Source organism: Ammospiza caudacuta, chromosome 21, assembly GCF_027887145.1.
Source record: "Ammospiza caudacuta isolate bAmmCau1 chromosome 21, bAmmCau1.pri, whole genome shotgun sequence".
NCBI classification, from domain to species: Eukaryota; Metazoa; Chordata; class Aves; order Passeriformes; family Passerellidae; genus Ammospiza; species Ammospiza caudacuta.
This window is the reverse complement of record NC_080613.1, coordinates 9476243-9491341: the sequence shown is the minus strand read 5'-3', so window position 1 is coordinate 9491341 and position 15099 is coordinate 9476243. Positions and strand designations below refer to the sequence as shown.

Below are 15099 nucleotides of genomic sequence, written 5' to 3'. Positions count from 1 at the left end.
AGAGGAACCACAGGAATATTCCCGCAGTGATCCCCCTCCAAAGCCCTCATCCACCTTTCCACAGGTTTGTAAATGTTCAACATCTCAGAGGAGATGAGGAAAAGAACATTGGAGCATCTTGCTGCTTTCTTTTCCCTGGTTTGTTCTCTTTCCAAAATAAATAATTTGTGGTTGGCTGACACCAAACAGTCCCAGGAATTTTCTTTTCCCATCTGTGTAATAAGCCTTTGCAAATAGGAGTTTGTGCTTTCCTGATCATCTCTATTTATCACTCCACTGCCTATTCAAATTTCCAGCTCTGGGTGGTTTCCTGCAAATTTCCTGGTGCCAGAGCCTAGTGTTGTGGGGAGGAGAGAGAGGCTGATAAAACTCTGCATCTCATTGCCTAGCCTTTCTGGGGCTTTCTCAGAGTAAACTGATCTTAACTTATCACTCTTGATTTCAGCACAGCCAGCTGAGCGTGGCTGGGCTTGGAAAAGTGCAGGAGGCTTTTGCAAACTCCAGCTGGGGTGAAAGGGTCTCTTTTACAGGGTGCTGCTAAAGCCTGGAGAGCATTTCAGAACATGGAATGGGAAGGTGTCACAGGGTGTTGGCGGAATGAATCCTTTCTCCTGGCAGAGAACTGGAGTTAACTCCCTGGTTTTCTGTGCCCCAGGTCTCTCCAATGGCCCTGAAGCCATGGAAGTGGATGGTCTGCAGGAGGTGCCCCTGTGCAGCTGTCGGATGGAAACCCCCAAAAGCAGAGAGATCACCACCCTAGCCAACAACCAGTGCATGGCCACAGAGAGCGTGGACAACGAGGTAGGAGCCTGTCCTTTAGCTCCCCACAGCCTTTCCTGCTGAGGACAAGGCCAGACAGGGTGCCAGGCTGTGCCAGGAGCACGTGTGGGGTCACCCAGGGGCTCTGGGCCTAGGCTGGGACCCACTGGTGTGAGGAGTGGCAGGGCCTGTGTCCCCCAGCACTCTGTGCCTGTCCCAGCCCTGGGTGAGGCCACTGGGGAGGGAGCAGCTCTGAGCCTGCACTGGGAGAGGCTCTGGGTGCCTCTCCTGGGCTTGTCCTGGCCTGTGAGGCTGGATGGGGTTGATGTAACATTCACAACCCAGGCTCAGGTACAGGAACCTGCAGCAGAGGGAGAAAATGCACTCAAGGATTGGAGCTGCTTTCCCTTGACTGTGCAGGAACTGCTGCAAAGCTTTCTGTGGTCGGGTGTTGAGTTCAGGAGCTTGGCATGGCTCTGCTGCCCCAGCCTTTCTCTGTCCTCCTCTCTTTCTGTCCCAAAGCTTCCACCCAGGTCTGACAGGGATTGCACTCGATGCCTTTGGGTCACAGCCAGGCTGCTTGGGCTCTGCTGGTTCCAGAAGTGTGGAAGGGAGTGGCAGAAGTGACTCTATTCCACAATCTGGAAAGGGAGAACTGCAGGACAGGAATGCTCTTGATGGATTCTCCTTTCAGTGGGTTTCTCTTCAGCTTCAGCCTCACTGCAGCACTGTCACACTCACCACTGGTAGCACAAGGAGTGAGAGTACCCCTAGTTCTCCTCTAGGATCCCAGGAGAAGGGTGGATGGAGGGACAAAGGGATAATCAGGTTTGTAGACCAGCTCTGCTTCTGTTAGTATGTGCTGGTACCTGCAGAGAGAGGAATTTCCAAAGAGTGGCAAAATTGATTAATTAAAGAGAAAATGTCCTGGGAGACTCATCAGAGAGAGGGGGGACCCCAGGGTTTCTAAACAAACACAAGGTGTGTGAAGGAATTGCTGCTCCTGGCTATGGTGAGTTGACAGTTCTGTCCCTGGATAAATCACAGGGAGGAATAGCAAAGGCCATGCTTTATGTTAGATTCTTTTTGATAATGGGATAAGTGACTCAGAGATGTTAGAGGAATATTATATGTGTGAAAAGTGGCTTCTCCAGACTGTCATGTCCTTGGAGAGTGTTATAAATAGTCATGAGCACCCTGCTGCACTCTCTAATGGTTGGAAAATAGCAATTAATCATGTTGAACTTGTTCTAGAGTTTCTAACAAATAATAAAGTGTGGCATAAAAGCTCAGGGTCTTCCTCACATGGGTAATGCAGCTTTCCACCTGTCAGTGGAATTTCCTCAGCTCAGTGAAATTCCTCCTCAGGAAAGGATCAATGGTCCCCTTGTGCCACCCTGCAGCCCCTGGGCTCAGGGTGGGGACAGGGATCAGTCTGGCCAAGGTGTCCCAACCACAGGAAATCTCTGCAGCTCGAATTTGGGAAAGCTGAACTGGAGATGCTGAGGTGAATGATGAGCCTGGGATAAAATCCATTCTCTTTTCCCACAGGAGTGTTGTGTCTGCAGGAGTGGAATTTAAAAAATCAGAGAGGAAGTTTAGTTTGGTTGAGAAAAAGCAGCAAATCCTTGGCTGGAGCAGAGGGACAGTGTGTGGCACTGAGTCCCTGACTGACTCTGTCATGAGCTCAATAAATTCTCCACCTTCCCTCCAAGGGACCCTTCCTTGGAGCAGCCTTTCACCTTGATATTCCTAGTTTATAATTCTCCTTTGCCAGGTGTTTGGGGAAAGCAAGATTATTATCAAGAGGAGCTTGAAACAGACACAAGGAGTGTCCTGTCATGCTGGCAGGTGACTGTGGTGGCTGTAGGAGGTGCTGCTCCCTCTTGGAGCAGCAGATCAAGGAGCACTGGCTGGGGACAGGGAACCCCAGCTCTGGAACCTGCTGCCAGTAACAGGACAAGGTGGGGCAGGAGAAGGCTTGGAGTGATAGGAAAAGGGGATGGCTTCAAGCTGAAGGAGGACAGGTGAAGACTGGGAAGGAATTGTTCCCTATGAGGGTGCTGAGGCCCTGGCACAGGTGCCCAGAGCAGCCCCTGGATCCCTGGCAGTGCCCAAGGCCAGGCTGGACAGGGCTGGGAGCAGCCTGGGACAGTGGAAGGTGTGGAAGGGGTGGAATGGGATGAGCTTTAAGGTCCCTTCCAACCCAAACCATTCCAGGATTCTATGATCCTGTGATTTTTAAACCCAGAGCTGTAGATTGGTGAAATCCTTTGGAAAACCCGCTCCAAACATGACTTTAGCTGAGCTCTCATGAAAGCCTGGCTCTTCATCCCTGTGGTCTGGGCAGGGGCCAGTGCTGGAAGCAGTACAGACGATAACTTCACTGGCAATGAGGAGCAATTATTTTCCCCTCTATCTTCCTGTGCCTGGGAGTTTTGAGCAGTAACAAGATTTAGTGTGCATGGTCTCCTTCTCTTGGTCACTGACACCCGCTCTTCCTGGCAAGAGGAGAGTGTGTGTTGTGTGAGTCAGGCCCCTGGGACTGCCCCTTCTGCTGCTTGGCTGTTGCCTATTTCCAGTTATCATTTTGTTGTTGCTGTTGTTGTTGTTGCAAGGAACAAATGACTCGGGGTGCACATGCATGTTAGTTAGTAAATGATGCATTCCTTCCTGAGAGCAGCTTTCACAGCTTCCTGCTGCACTGCTAATGCTCTCTGGCACACAGCTGAATCCCTGTGAAAAAGCCAGGCCTCCTCGAGGAGCAGTGTGCAAAAATCTTCCTCTGCACAAGCACAGGGAGTGGTGTGGTCTGCAGTAATTTCATTGCCTTTAATTTCTCCTGTTCCAGCTGGGCCGATGCACAAACAGTGTGGTTAAGTATGAACTGATGCGCCCGTCTAACAAAGTCCAGCTTTTGGTGCTGTGTGAGGACCATAGAGGGAGGATGGTGAAACACCAGTGTTGCCCTGGCTGTGGATACTTTTGCACTGCAGTAAGTTCGTGCTCTCAATCCAGGGAAGGGGGTACCTGTTGCAACAGCTGGAAGCTGAAGGTGGAGATGGTCCCTAAAGGGGTGTCCTGACTTCCCGGCATCAGCCCCACCTCGTTCCACAGCACGTCAGGAGGTGTTTTCAATAGGAGTGTGTGTGAGGGCAGCTGAAATCATCACCTTGATCTTCCTGGAGACCCCCAAGGGGTGTTACCAAAGAGATTTCACAAGCTGGAAGTCTTGCCTTTGGAATTTCTTTGGAACAAGGGTTTGTTGTTTTTCTTTGTGTACAGATCAATCACATCCAAAAAAATGTCTTTAGCTTGGTTTGTAAATGAAGCTGTGCCCCCACCTCTGTGTGCCCTCAGGATGGGGATCCTGAGTGATGGCACTGGACCAAAGCAGTGTTGGAGATCTCAATTAGGTTAAATATTAGGAAGATTAAATATTAGGAAGGAATTCTCCCCTGTGAGGGTGGCACAGGGTGCCCAGAGCAGCTGTGGCTGCCTCTGGATCTCTGGAAGTGTCCAAGGCCAGGCTGGACAGGGTACCCAGAGCAGCCTGGCACAGTGGAAGGTGTCCCTGCCCATGGCAGGGGGGTGGAACCACATGAGATTCAAGGTTCCTTCCAACTCAAACCGCTCTGTGATCTCCTGCTGCTTCTTCCACCTGTGCCACCGAGGCTTTTAAGGGACTTGCTGCAGTCCTTTGGTGGCCAGTGTCCTGCTTTGCCTGTGGATAAAGCTGAAAGGCACCAACTGAGGCCTCATGGAGTGATGATGAGGCTTAATTGTGTGATGCTGGTATTCTTCAAGATGACTCAAGGAAAGATGCTGCAGTTGTCTCAAGCATTATTGTAGTAAGTGGAGCCATCCTGGGTTTTCTTGCTGAGTCAAAGATCATTTAGGAGATAAAACCCTCAAAACCCTTCAAGGCATTTGCAAAGCTGAAATAGAGTTAATTAGATTGCTTGGGAGGACTGGATTCAGGAGAAGAGGGGGTTTGGCTGGCCTTTCCTTGCACTCTCTTCCATCTCTCAGTGCTGTGTGCTGGTGCACAGAGGTGAGCCTGGAGTGTTTGTCTGTGCCACCATCACAACCCAGAGCACAGCAGGGCTTCAGGCAGCGCTGGCACCACAGGCAGGGAGCTCTGGGCTCCTGCACAGCAGTCGCAGGGACTTTGCTAGAAAGGGAAGATAATTTTAGGAGGAATTGTCCAGTTTGTTGCATGAGCAGTGAGCTTGTTTGGGTTAATTAGGCTGGTCCAGGCAGAAGAGTGACATCATTTGGGTTACAGTGGGGTCAGTGACAGATTGATGCAGGTTCTTGCATGGTTTGTGTACAGCTGTGTTTCAGGTAGTTTTAGTGCTGGCTCAGCACAGGTCTGAAGGTTTCTCTTCCAGTTTTGGGGGCGTCCTTACAGTGCACTGGCACTTCTAGAGACACAAGCGAGAACTTCAAGCCTTAGAGGGAAGAGCTGGAAATTGGGACTTCTTTGTTCTGTTTCCCAAACACAATTCCAAATCTTGCTCTGCAGTCTTTAACCAAGTGAGTTTTTCCCCCTTTACCTTGGTTTTGTTCTCTTCTAAAGAAGTGGCAGTGCTTGCTTTACTGTACTGGACGCAGCAGGGCCGAGAGAGGTGGTGAGGAGTGGCATGGAGCGTGTGAAGGGGTGAGCCACGGGCCCAGCAGGGGCTGAATTTCCCTCTCTGTGGTTTTTTAAGGGCACTTTCATGGAGTGTCAGCCCGAGAGCAGCATCTCCCACCGCTTCCACAAGAGCTGTGCCTCGCAGGTGAACGACACCAGCTACTGCCCTCACTGCGGGGAGGAGGCCTCCAAGGCCAAGGAGGTGACAATAGCCAAGGCTGACACCACCTCCACGGTGTCCCTGAGCTACGAGCAGCAGAAACCTGCAGCTGTGGAGGGCAGGGCCGACACCACCACGGGGAGGTGAGCACGGGGGCGTGGGGGGATCTCAAAGCTCCTGCCAGGCCAGGCTTTGGTGGGAGTGGTTGGGCGCCTCCTGATGGGCTGAGGGTGGCTCAGCTGCAGGAATCTGCTGGGGGGTTTTGGGTGTGAGGCAGAGGCTCTGGAGGTTGGGGGGTTCAGGAGTTAAACCATTCCTTCCTATTATTGTTAGGAATGGAATAACAGTGGAATTAGTTGATGTTGTCAGGTTTGCTCAGTGACAGCCATTCCCATCTGCAGCTCCTGACTCGCACCCGTGAGAGGAGGAAAACACAAATTAAACCAGTCCTATGTGGAACTCTGCTCTGAGTTAAACCATTCCTTCCTCTTATTGTTAGGAATGGAATAATAGTGGAATTAGTTGATATTGTCAGGTTTGCTCAGTGACAGCCATTCCCATCTGCAGCTCCTGACTCGCACCCATGAGAGAAGGAAAGCACAAATCAAACCAGTCCTGTGTTGAACTCTGCTCTGTCTTCCCATCCCATGTGGCCTTGTTTAGGTGGCTTTAACAAATTGCCCATGTGCCTGGGTCTCCTGTAGCACAGAGTACATCAAGATGTAGTCAGAGGGGAGTGTAATTCCTTTCTGGGGCCAGTTCTTACCGAAAAAGCTGTAAAATTTATTGGTTTGGGTTTCAATTTCAGTTACACTTATCTGTATTTAAAATGCATTTGCTTTGCTTTATTGGCATAAGAGAAACATTGTTGTGTATTTTTAATGGTTGTGCTTTGGCTGTCTCTCATTTTTCCTCCTCAGTGGCACCGGGACGAGGTTGTCAGAGGAAGACAAGCCAGAAAGTTCGGCTGCTGAAGGGTTTGACATCCCTGGGTCTTCAGTTTTTCCAAAGCCTACTACTAGCTTGACCCAGGGACCAGTGAAAGAAACTCTGGAAAGTGCCCTGATTGCCCTGGACTCTGAAAAGTAAGAAAAAGACCATTGGGTCACTCCAGTTCCCAGCAAAGTTGCTTAGCCTAGAGAAAAGGAGATTTAGCTTTTCTGGATTTTGGTCCAGCTCAGAGCTTTTTTTGTTCACTTCACTTCACTCATTAGTCATCCCCAACAGATTTGGGAGAGCTGTAACAGCTCTAAATGTCTTATTGATTTCTCTGGAGGATTTAGTTCTTCACTGGCTCTTCAGCTGCAGCTGGAACTTCTGGGAGCTCCTGTTCACAGCAGTGAGACCCGGAATCTGTTGCTAAACAGATCCAGCCCTCATTGGAACAGGACTGCCTGGGGCTGGAGCTGGAAGTTTTAAAACCTCCTTCTGGGGACTTGTTTCTCTGTATCAGGGAATCACAGAAGGTTTGGGTTGGAAGGGATGTTAAAACTCAACCAGTCCCACCTCTGCCATGGCAGGGACACCTCCCACCATCCCAGGCTGCTCCCAATGTCCAGCCTGGCCTTGGGCACTGCCAGGGATCTAGGGGCAGCCACAGCTGCTCTGGGCACCCTGTGCCAGGGCCTGCCCACCCTGCCAGGGAACAATTCCTCATTCCCAATATCCCATCCAGCCCTGCCCTGTGGCAGTGGGAGCCATTCCCTGTGTCCTGGCACTCCAGGCCTTGTCCCCAGTCCCTCTCCAGCTCTCCTGGAGCCCCTTTAGGTGCTCTGAGCTCTCCCTGGAGCCTTCTTTCCTCTGGATGAGCACACCCAGATCTCTCAGCCTGGCTCTAGAGCAGAGGGGCTCCAGCCCTTGGAGCATCTCAGGGACCTCTCTGGATTCACTCCAGAGCTCCAGGTCCTCCTCGTGTTGGGGATCCCAGATTTGGAGGCAGCTCTGCAGGTGGGGTCTCACCTGAGCATGGGGGCAGAAGGGCAGAGCTCCCCCTGCCCTGCTGCCCACGCTGGGGGATGAGCCCAGAACTTTGTCAGGCTGAGTGAGGGGTGGCAGTGAGTGAGGGTGACATTCCTGCCCTTCCCTGGGCACTAATTCCTCCTCTCTCCCCTCCTGCAGGCCCAAGAAGCTGCGGTTCCACCCGAAGCAGCTCTACTTCTCTGCCAGGCAAGGGGAGCTGCAGAAGGTGTTGCTGATGCTGGGTAGGTGCCTCCTGCCCAGGCCAGGGCCTGCCTGGCAGCACTCCCAGCTCCTGCCAGGCAGTGCCAGCAGCCACTTCCCAGCAGGGCACCACGTCATCTCCCCAGGGCCCTGGGAGCAGAGACTGCTGTGGGTGATGTGTCATTGGGAGGGCTGCATCTCTCTGGGAAATGGGCTCTGATCCCCACTTGTGTCTGCATGGGCACTGATCCCCTTGTGGCTCCATCTCTCTGGGAAATGGGCTCTGATCCCCACCTGTGTCTGCTTTGAGCATGGTTTATCCATGCTGGTTGTGTCCCCACAGTCACCTCCATGTGGTTTTTCCATCCCCTCTCCATGCCTGGGGTACATATTTGCATCCAGTAGAGAGGGAATGGATGGAGTCAGTTTAAACCAAGACCCATCAGCAAGAAAGCAAAAAGGAAGAGCCTTCAATCCATGGGGTTTGTTTTGGGGTACAGAGGTGCCTATCACCAGATGTCTTTGAGTTGCTGAGCTTGTTTTTAGCATCCAATATTCCCCAGGAATTTCCCCCTCTGAAGGACACAATGTTTCACAAGGATGCTTCCTTTCCACTCCAGTACTTTGTACATTTTTGGATGCTTTCTGTTCTTGCCCTTTATCAGTTCCTTCTTTTTTTTTTTTTTGTCTAGCAAGTGTTTGCTCCATTGTTCCTGTTTTCAATAGCACAGAAATGTTATTCATTGATATTTAACTACAGCCTCATCATACACAACATGTTATCATGCCCAGACATCTTTGTCTGGCTGTCAGCATCATCTGTCAGTCTCTGCACAGCTGTGAGAATCTCTGGCCAGATCCTGAGCCTGTGTGGACAAATTCCATCCATGTTGCAGCTCTGTATTTGCAGGGGTGCGAAAAGGATCACTAATATTAATTTCAGTTAATAGTGGTGAGCCAGAGCCCAACTCTTTGTTATTCCCAATTTCTGGGTTGCTTTAAACCAAGCAGTGTTTTTTTTCTTTTTTTATCTTTGTGTGGTGTTTGTTGTTTTTGAGATGAGGCCTTTGGAGAGATAGTAATGCCTTAAAAAGGTATTGAATTCCATGGTGTTTCTAAGCTCTGGGTTTGAGGGCTGTTTGCATATTGAATGTGCAGGGGACTGCCCTGAGAGCTTTCTGGTGAAATGTGCAGTGAGACGTGAGCAGGGCTGAGGATGGGCTGGGAATCCATCCTTTAACAGCCTTCAGCTGAGACATGATTCCCCTGTTACACTTCAGCCTCTGAACTGTGCTTGAAAGTGTCTCTGCTCTGTTTTGCAGTGGATGGGATTGACCCTAATTTTAAAATGGAGCATCAGAGTAAGAGAACCCCTCTCCATGCTGCTGCCGAGTCTGGCCACGTGGACATCTGCCACATGCTCATTCAGGTCTGTCTGCACTTCCAGCCCTCTGCACAAACCATTTCTGAGGGCTTTGGTCTGCCCCACATGGAAATCAGGAGGGGAAAATCCCTCCTGTAAAAAACCTCCTCAATCCCTCCTGTAAAAACCTCCTCAATCCACACAGGCTGAGGGAGGAGTGGGGCAGAGTAATGGGAGGGCACAGCTGGGATTGTCCTGTTCTCCAGGCAAGGAGCAGGGGAAGATTTGGTGCAGGGCAGGTGGGGATCTGTGCCTAAGCACAGCCAGGGCACTGCCAGATGTGCCAGCGCAGCCTGATGCACTGCCAGATGTGCCAGCACCGCCAGATGTGCTGCCAGGCTGCAGGAGATCTCCAAGCTCTTGGTTTTGATCTCCAAACCAGGTTGCTCTTGGTGATGAGGGCCTGGGAGCTGCCAGGCCCTGCCTTCCCTTCTGTCAGAACCTGAGGAGCTCCAGCAGGATTTTCCTCTGCAGCATAAATGTCTCACATGTGGAAAGGAGTGAAGGGAGGATGGAAGTTTGGTTTGTTGGCTGAGATTTGGATTCTAACTGAGGGAAGGTGGTTAAAGCTGTAGGGATGTTGTTGAGCCTGCTCCAAAACAATGTGAGGAAGAAAAAGAAGGATAAAAAATGTACAGTTTTTCTTTTTTGTGCTGTGTACCTGGTCTGGAGTGACTGGAAGTGTCTTTTGTTTATGTTGTGGGATTGGGAAACCTCAAAGGGCTGTTGAGAAGGCAGCAATGACTTGGAAATGATCCTGCTGGGCTGCTGCATTTCAGCACCTGGAATTGGAGGCTTTCATGTACTGTTTGAAGCCAGCATTGGACCTCCCTGGCTGCTCTGACTGAAATTACTGCATGTGATGACAGTGGAATGAGGAAAAGGAGCAAAACTTGTGAGATATCACAAACAATTTAATTATCAGAAGGGTTGGTTTGTTTCCAGAGTGCTTCATCTTGTCTCTCCCTGAGGTCTGGCTCCTGCAGCAGCCCGGGGTTTGGCTGGGGATGGCCCCAGCTTGTTCCACTTGAAATGCTTCTCCTCTGCCCTGGTTTAAATAGCTCTGGCTGGGGAAAAGAGTCAAAACAAAGGAATTCAGTGGGAGGCACCTGAAAACAGCTCCTTGTGCCAGGTGAACCTCAGTCAGCTGCTGTGAACAGGTCTGAGCCTCACACCCCCCTGCCAAGAGCTCTGTGGTGTGTCTGAGACCTTTTAGATTCAAGTTTTGGGTGGTTCCTGAGCTCAGCCCAAGGGCTGAAGCAGGCAGGATAACCTGACAGAGCCATGGTTTGGAAACAGTGAGATGATGTTGGAGGCACTCTGGGCTGAGCTGAACAGATGCTCAGAGACCTCTGTGGAGCTGCCATTGACTTCCACAGGAATACTGAGCCAATCCCCAGGATATTCTTTACAGCTCCTGCCTCTGTTGCCATCAGCAAGTTGTTCCTACAGCTTGTGACATTGAGAAGAGCTGGTTGTTGGAGGCTAAATCATAGACCAGGGAAAACAAAGCTGCTGGAAGAAGGAGGAGGCTGGCTTTTCCAAATTGTTACACAAACAATATCTAGAAAGTAGGAGTACAAAATCTGGTAATAACAGGAGTTATTTAATACCAGCTGTTGGCTTCCTTACAGCTCCTTCCTGGCTGGGAAGGCAGGAGAGGGGGCAGGCAGTGTGTGCTGTTTGCAGAGCAGGTGGACTTGCACTGCCTTCTTTCCTCATTCTGTTTCTTATTTTTTTTATTCTTTTTTTCCCCTGTTTAATATGGCTAAATTTCAGGAGAAATTCTTGTTATTAAATCTCTACTCCCACATCCTTCCCCTGCTAACTGTGCTTGTCCTTGCCCTGCCTCCCAACAGGCTGGTGCCAACATTGACACCTGCTCTGAGGACCAGAGGACCCCCCTGATGGAAGCAGCAGAAAACAACCACCTGGAAACTGTGAAATACCTGATCAAGGCTGGAGCACTAGTAGATCCCAAGGTAGCAATTTATTCCTTGCCTTTTTCTCCTGAGGAAGCCTCTGTCCAATATTTCTTCCTTGAAGTTTTGGGTGAAAGTGCCCAGGCTGAGGAGAAATGGACTGGTTTGTCTTGGAGTGGAGGCTGGAGGTGTCATAATCTCATTTTTCTGCTGGCCATGAGCTGTTTGGGGCAAGTGTTGCCACTTGTCCCTTTAGTTTGTGGCACCAAATGTCAGGGGGATTTGGTTTCTTAGGTTTTAGTGTCACAAATCCACTCCAGTGAAGCTGGATTTCAGAGTTCCCTTCTCTGTAGGCTCTAATAATGAGAGTTTTGGGGTGATGTTTTAAAATAGCCTGGTAATTAGGTGCTTGCCAAGCCAGGAAAAATGACAGAGGAAGCTTTCCCTTCCAAAGAACTGATGTGTGGATTCTTGCACTCATGCTGCAGTGGCAAAATTGAACCCCATCTTTAAACTCTACCCCTTAATTTAAACCAAAACAATAAAATGCAGCTGTCTCTTTGCCTTTAGCATGCTCTGGATGCTTTGCAATCTTGGAAAATACACAGACCATTTATTAGTCCCATAAATCAGATGCTGTTTGGAGCACAGGAACCCTCCCCATGCAAACTTATTGCCACAACCTGCTGCTCTTGGCTGGGTTTGGGAAGGCAGCACTGCACAAGGTATCAGGTGCTGCCCAATCCAGGCCCTAAATGGATCCTTGGGAGGGGGAAAGGACAGGACAGGCACCTGTGGCTTTGTGCTGGCCACTGTCCCAAGTGCCTTGGAGCAGCCCAGACATCTCTCACCTGATTCATTCCTGCGGAAGAGAAAAAAGGGGAGTTTGTGTTTCTGAAGGTCAAGGGAAGGAGATAAATCCTGAGCTTGCAAAAGCAAATGGGAAGCCTCAGATCACATCTGAGGTCTAGGCTAGTTGACGATGTTAATTAGTTTCTTAATTAGCTCAGGCTCTGTTTGAAGCAGCAGCATTGCTTTGGAAGCAGCTCCAGCCCTTACCTGGGGCAGGTGGGACTGCAGGGAGCTGGGTGGGGGCTCCCCAGCCCCCAGGGTGAAGCTCTTGGTGCTGTTCCCAGCATGGAAAAGCCCCACCCAAAACCTGAATAAAACCTTTACAATAAAATCTGCCTGCTCTCCCAGGGCTGGGGAGCTGCACTTGCTTCTTGCCCATCCAAGGGGAAAGCTGTGGAATTATTCAGCTGGAGCAGGCACATCTGGGGGTGTAGAAACTCTTTCAGTGTCCCAAGGAGTCCTCCTGGTGCAATCCCTGACCTGAGATGTCCCCTCCCTCAGCCTGCACCACATCAGCTCCATCCCAAAGCTCTCACCTCCAGCGTTGCTCCCAGGGATTTAGCTGGAAGGAATCATTTGGTTTTTTCAGTCTTTCATTTCCTCCTCCTGATTTCCTGCTCTCTGGGCCTTGCTCTGTGCTCTAAGCTCTTGGGATATAAATGCCTGATAAAAGTCAGGCTGCTGCCAGAGAGATCTTTGGTGGGAGCATCTCCATCATGACTCACAGCCTGTCCATCTCCTCCAGGCCTTGCATCCCCAGCTCCCAAAGGCATTTTTCCTTTCAACCTTTGGGGTTGTTTTTTATCTCCAGTCTGTGCAGATGGCTGTGGGCTGGATGGGCACCTGGTCTCACTGGAGAGAGACACCTCAGCCCTGGACCTGCTGCCAGGTGCTGGGATGAGGCCTTGGGCTAACAAAACCCAGCAAAAACCTGGAGGAATGGAGCATTTCAACTTGAGACAGAGTGATTTTTCTGATGTAAAGTGCAAATTTGGACTATGTGAGGGGTTTTTGCTTCCCTTTGGCTCTCCAGCAAATGGAGGGGAGTGGGAAAAGGGCTGTTGGAGAAAGGAGGGGCATCATTGCCAGGGTTTGGGGTTTGTGCCTTCCCCAGGCAAAGCCCTTTCCTTCTCTGCAGATTGGCACCTCTTTGCTGTAAAGCTCCCAAGCCCTGCTTAGGCTCTGGTTCCTCCTCTCTGCCCTCCTGGCAGTGGGGTGGAGACTTTTGGAGTTCCCTGCTCCATCTGGGAGCTCCTGTGCTGTCCTGAGCATGGCTGAGGGTGTGTTCTGTGCTTGTGTGCAGGATGCTGAGGGCTCCACGTGTCTGCACCTGGCAGCCAAGAAGGGGCACTACGACGTGGTGCAGTACCTGCTCTCCAATGGGAACATGGATGTCAACTGCCAGGTGAGGCTTCCCCGGGGCAGGAGCTGCTTTGCCCAGCTCAGGGGCTCCCTCAGCACTTGAGTGCTCACTCAGGTACAGTCCTGCTGCTGGGGGACACCTCCAGGTCACCACAATTCTGTGCCCCTCCTAATCCCTCACTGACCTCAGGGAGCTCCCCTTGATTTGCAGTTTCTCCTTGAATTTGCTGTGGATCCTGCTGCTCCAGGGTGTCCCTGAGCTTTTCCTAGTGGGGGGATCATGGACAGTGGTGTGGGATGGGCTGAGCCTGGCGCTGGTCACTGTGGGGTTTGTCATTGCCCTTGGGGTTTGTCCATTGCTGTGGGGTGACACAGGGGTAATTAGCTGGGGGTAGGGACAGAGGTCATTAACCTGGGGCAAGGACAGGTCCTCCAGGCTTCTCAGGGAGTTTCTGTAAGATCTTTTACACACCCTGGGTGCTCCTTGTGCCTTTTGGACAATTTGTGTACCTGAACCAGCTGGAGGTGCAGTGCCAGCCTGCTGAGCTGCAGCAAACCCCAGCAGTGCCAGGCTGGGCTCTGAGGGACCTGCAGCAGGGCAGGGGGAGGGCAGGGCTGTGTCAGGGCTGTGTGTCACCCTGCTGTCCCCTCCCAGGACGATGGTGGCTGGACCCCGATGATCTGGGCCACGGAGTACAAGCACATCGAGCTGGTGAAGCTGCTGCTGGCCAAGGGCTCGGACATCAACATCCGTGACAATGTAAGGCTCCCCTGGCACCTCCTGCAGAGATTCCAGCCTCTGCTTAACCCCAGACACCCCCCAGGGGACAGATTTAGGGCTCAGTCCCACCCAGTGTGAGTGAGAAGTGTCTGGTGAGAGCTTTCCTGAGTTCTGGGCAGAAGTTTGGCAGCCTGTGGGCTGTGCTGTCCCTGCGGCTGCTCTGTCAGGATGCTGTGTGGAATCCTCAGCTCTGAGCCTCCCTGCTTCCCATCCCTCTGTGCTGCCACTGCACACTGCAGCAGGCAGAGCCCCTTCAGTCCAGACTTACCAGCTCTGTGTTTGTCCCAGGCCAGGGACTCTGGGTATGGTTTAGGGCACCCTGTGTGCCTTCTGAGGGGAATGAGCTCCTGTTTGTGTTTCTGGATGGGCTGGGCACTCTGCCAGCAGCTGTCAAAGCCTGGCTGTGCCTGGGCATCCCTGGCACAAAGCTCTGATGTGTCCAGAGCTGGAGCTGCCCCTCACCTCCCTAAATCCTGCCCCAGTGGGAGGCACTCAGTGCTTGAGCCCCTGGGAACTGCATGGGACCCCAGCTCTGCCTGTGGGGCTGTGCCAGCTGCTTTCCCAGGGATTTCCAGGGAAATAGAGAAGATACAAAGAGATTCTGTCAGAGACACTGTCTGCTTTTCCCAGCCTTCTTCAGGGCAGTCATTGTATCAGCACTATTTTCCTTATACTATGTTTCTCATTCTTTTCCTGGAGTCTCTAAGGATTTTGATGTGTGATGTCTCACTCCATCCCTGGAAGTGTCCCGGGCCAGGGTGGACATGGTTTGGAGCCACCTGAGAATAATGGAAGATGTCCCTGTCAGCAAACAGATGTAACAGCCCAAAAGGCTCCCTCTCACCTTGATTTTTGTTTTTAGGAACAGGATTGGATGCAGATCTGGGACCTGACCAGACCCCAGTGCAGGGGGTGGCACTGGGTGAGCTTTGAGGTCTCTTCCAAACCAAACCAAACCAAACCAAACCAAACCAAACCAAACCAAACCAAACCAAACCAAACCAAACCAAACCAAACCAAACCAAACCCCTCTGTGTTTCT

General features: G+C 51.3%; 1 protein-coding gene across 1 annotated transcript in view; it reads left to right on the top strand.

The window, feature by feature from the left end:
* Positions 1-15099, top strand: part of EHMT1 (euchromatic histone lysine methyltransferase 1) — a 74999-nt gene that overhangs the window by 41080 nt on the left and 18820 nt on the right. The window contains exons 11-19 of the mRNA XM_058818116.1: positions 656-801; positions 3611-3754; positions 5475-5701; positions 6479-6643; positions 7677-7759; positions 9041-9147; positions 11001-11123; positions 13219-13320; positions 13933-14037. Coding sequence (XP_058674099.1) covers positions 656-801; positions 3611-3754; positions 5475-5701; positions 6479-6643; positions 7677-7759; positions 9041-9147; positions 11001-11123; positions 13219-13320; positions 13933-14037 — 1202 coding nt within the window. The remainder of the gene's footprint in view (positions 1-655; positions 802-3610; positions 3755-5474; positions 5702-6478; positions 6644-7676; positions 7760-9040; positions 9148-11000; positions 11124-13218; positions 13321-13932; positions 14038-15099) is intronic.